Raw genomic sequence first — 4052 nt, 5'->3', positions numbered from 1 at the left:
TCATTCTGGGAAAGACATTTGAGGAGGCTTCCACAGCTTTCCATGAAATTAAGTATCTCTGGCCAGCTTGTTTTTTCCCTCTTCTACAATCTCAAATGCAAGTATGGAATTAAGTCCAGAGCTAAGTGATGTGGCACATGCAATCACGTGTCTTCACTGCTGTGCCAACCATTTTTCTTTCCTGTACCGAAAGCTGGACCCTTCTGTTGGATCTCTCAACAGAAGAACTCAACGTGCATTGCAAATGATAAGCAACATCAGAGGTTGGTGCCCCATCTCTTCCCTGATCACTGAAACAATAACCACTCTGGAGTGCAATCTGCTCTTAATAGTAGTTAGGAGAACTGCACAAAGTTTAAGGAGGCAAAACTTGCTTAGTTTGGCTCCAGCCATCTCCTGAACACCCACGTTTCTCAGGAAGGGCTGTCGGATCTTCAGTTTTGCATCCTAGCTAAAATTCCACAGGTAAGTTTGTCTCAGCCACCGAGAAGTGCCTTCAGCAGCACACCACCTCCTATTGCTCTATAATACCTGAGTGTTTTCCGAGGAGAGCAGCCATGACTACAACTTCAGCATTCTTTTCTGTGCTGATCTTATTTTTTTCATTGATTCCCATTGATACCTCTTGGTATGAAAAGAGATTTCTACCAACTTTCTATAGGCTAGCAGACACCCCCCTCCCATTAAATTTGGAAATAACTTGTGAGATAATAATTGGTATTGTTAAATTATGTTTAAAGATTTCCTTATGAAACTGTATACTTTAAAAAGGCAACTCTTTCAGACAGGAAAAGGTGTCCTGATAAGAGACCATTTGGTTGTGTTGATGTTCAATGCATCTAGAAAACAAAACTACTTAAACAAGTTTAATATTGCTGCAAAATTACACTTCAATGAAGTCCAAGGTGTATGATTTGGGTTTGTTTTTTGTTTAGGCTATGAAATAAAAATAGGCTTCAGAATCTTATTTTTGTTATAAACTTATATAAGACAATAAACACTTTTAAAGAAAACTTACATAGTCATCTGTAGATCTTGTATTTCCAAATAGGCAACACAGTGAAGAAAACCTATACCAATGTGTTTAGGCACATTTCTGGGTTTTTTAACCATGTTACACGATAATTGTTCTACTTTACAAGTTAAATATAGACAAATGCTTATGTTCTGCTGTAAAAACTGGAATAGGACGCTATGTAAAACCTGATCAAAACAAAAAAAAACCCGCACAATTTTTTCTGTGGCATGAAATCTGCAACTCAGAAAAGACAGGACTTAAAGCAGCTGTTACCAATTTAACTGTTCAAAGAATCTTCAACTATTGCTTAGGCTGTCTTTTTATGCCTGTTTCATTACAGACCTTTTGTTTCCACATTTATACAAGGCTATACTTTAGTGTGGATCTTTCAAGGTCATTCAGAAAGCGTTATGGTGTAATGCTGTGAAGGAGCACTGCTCTGCCTCCTTCAGCCCTCTTCTGTGCTGCAAAACAAACAGCTGGCTCTAGATCAAATGGATGGATTGCTGCAGAGAGGGAGAAACAGCTTTTGTTAGAGGACAGGAGTAAGAGGACTTTTTCCTTTGGTCTCACAGAATGGTGCACACTGAAGACCACAGCTTTATCACTGCTGTCGGCTGACCTCCTGGGGGACTCCTGTCCTTCTCCCTGTATTACATCCTTGTTAAGTTTCTCAGAATTTCCAATCCTAAGGGGTTAAAGCAGTCTAGCTCTGCAGACATAACCATTAAAAAAAATCCACGTATGCCCCCCCATTTCTTTGAACAGGTCTGCTTCAGCCGAAGGGGACCTCTGTGACTTTCCACAACCCTGCCCCGGCCCAAGTCTCCGCTGGTTGCGAGACCCCGGTGGCAGAGGCACCCTCCCGACCACTGACGTCCGGCAGCTGCGAGCAGCGCCGGGCCCCGCGTTCGCCCCGGTTCGCCTAACCCCTTGGGGACGCGGCTCCCCGGGGGGCAGCGCCGAGCACGCAGCAGCCGCGGCGAGCGAGGCCGAGCGCTGCCGAACGGGCGCGCAATGCCCGGGAGGGCGGTGGGGAGGCGGGCGCTGAGCCAACCCCGTGCTGGCCCTTACCGGGGGGCGCAGCGCTCCGGACACCCGAGAACCGTCCGCCGGGCGCTGCGGGCCCCCCCGCAGGCCAGGCCCGGTGGGGTCGGGGCCGCCCGCCGCTGGCGCGGAGCGGGCGCGCATCCTGCGGGCGCTGCCCGGCGCGGCGGGTGCTCCGCAGCCCAGCGAGAGTTAACGGCGGAGCCGCCTCTCCATTGGCGGCCGGCGGAGCGGCTGCGGGGCCCGCGTTTATAACCGGCGCACGAGGCGCCGCAGCCCTCCGCCGGCACCGCGGCTCGGCTCCATGCCGCGGCGGCCGGCATGCCCAGCCTGCTGCCGCCCTTCCTCGCCCTGCTCTGCTTCGGGGCGCCAGCGCCCGCCCTGAGGGCGCCGCCCGCCTCGCCGCGGCGAGCCGAGGCCGGGGCCGAGGCCGAGGCGGCGGCGGAGGAGCAGCCGTGGTGCCCCTACAAGGTGGGGGCCGAGGGCGCGGCGGGCGGGCGGCTCTGCTTCCGCACGCCGGCCCGCGGCTTCCAGTGCGCGGCGCGGGCCTGCCGCGCCCACCGCTCGCCGGGCGGCGCCCTGGTGGCCAACGTGCTGCGCAACGGCAGCGTGCTGCTGCAGTGGGGGCCGCCGCGCCCCGCCGCCGGCCTCCGCGGCTTCGCGCTCAACTGCTCCTGGGACGGCACCTACACGCGCTTCCCCTGCGACAGCGTGGAGCTGGGCGCCGCCTGCCGCGACTACCTGCTGCCCGAGGCGCACGGCAGCGTGCGCTACCGCCTCTGCCTGCAGCCGCGCTACGCGCCGCCGCGCCCCGCGCCGCCCGCCCAGTGCGTGGAGTTCCGCGTGGAGCCGGCCGCCATGCGGGACATCGTCGTCGCCATGACGGCCGTGGGGGGCTCCATCTGCGTCATGCTCGTCTTCATCTGCCTGCTGGTGGCCTACATCACCGAGAACCTCATGAGCCCGACCCTCGCCGGGGCCGCAGGCGCCGCCGGCCCGCGCCGCGCCTAGCCTGGAGCGCTGCCCGCCGGGGCCCGGCGGCGCCGCGGGAGCGGAGCGGGGTCGGGCCGGGCCGCGCCTTCAGCTTGGCCGGCGCTGGGCTGGGCTGCGCGGGGCCCCGCCCCGGGCGGGGAGGGCGCTCCGGGGCCCGTCCCGGGCACGGCGGCCGCGGGGCGCGGCGGCCTTCCCGGTTCCCTTGCCGCGCCGCCTCTTGCAGCGCGCCCGGCGCCGTCTTTATCTCTTTCAGGGGAGGAGGAGGAGGGGTTTGCCAAACTGTTCTCGCAGCGGTTTTGCCCAGGGCCTCGGTCGAAGCGTTGGGTGTCTCGGGTTTGCCTTCCCCAAACTTCCAGGATTTGGGTTTTTCCTCAGTGTTTGGAGCGCTTCTTCCTCCTAGGGCGGCTTTTCAGCCTGAGCCATATGTGGTTACTGAACTCATGGGATCTCAGCGGATTAAAAGTAAATAATGGCAAAGGTCCACAAGTGCCAGAAAAATGTCTGTTTTGAAAGCGAGCGACAGATCTCACAGAGGGCCTGTTCGAGGAGACTCTCCAGAACACCCTTGTTTTAAGCCTATGCCTAAATCCCCTCGCTCTAGACATGTGCTTGGGTTTTTTCCTGAGGGGGAATGTTGTTTAAAGTCTGTGGGAGAACAGACCGGTGGAACCACAAAACCCATAGCTGAGTGTGTCTTTGATCCAAAGCCCACCTAAATCTCGTGACTTAAGTGGGTTTTGTATCGTGCCTTACGCAGTTCACAAATTCTGGGACCTAGACTGGCCACTGCCCAAAACAACAGGGGTTTTCTGGTCAGCTGGAGTGACCGTCAACATCCTACGCAGACCAGACCTGCTTTTTTCCCTTTAGAACTGTCATATCAGTAGTTTCCACAAAGGGCAGTGCTAAAGGGACAAATCTAGTAGGAAAGTTCCATTTTGTTGTGCAGGTATGAACCGATCCTTAATGATAAAAATAAGTACAATGTAAATGA

General features: G+C 55.8%; 1 protein-coding gene across 1 annotated transcript; it reads left to right on the top strand.

The window, feature by feature from the left end:
- The first annotated feature begins 2386 nt into the window (after nt 1–2386).
- Nucleotides 2387–3076, top strand: FNDC10 (fibronectin type III domain containing 10). The gene has a single exon (XM_059829865.1). The coding sequence runs from the start codon at nt 2387–2389 to the stop codon at nt 3074–3076; it is 690 nt and encodes a 229-aa protein (XP_059685848.1).
- Nucleotides 3077–4052: the final 976 nt, after the last annotated feature.

The sequence above is a fragment of the Gavia stellata genome, chromosome 27 (assembly GCF_030936135.1).
Source record: "Gavia stellata isolate bGavSte3 chromosome 27, bGavSte3.hap2, whole genome shotgun sequence".
NCBI lineage: Eukaryota > Metazoa > Chordata > Aves > Gaviiformes > Gaviidae > Gavia > Gavia stellata.
Note: the sequence above shows the minus strand (reverse complement) of the source record. Positions and strands in the feature narration are given on the sequence as shown.

What these genes read in the sequence shown, in the direction of transcription:
- FNDC10 (XM_059829865.1), top strand. Translation starts at nt 2,387, where the DNA reads ATGCCCAGCCTGCTGCCGCCCTTCCTCGCCCTGCTCTGCTTCGGGGCG.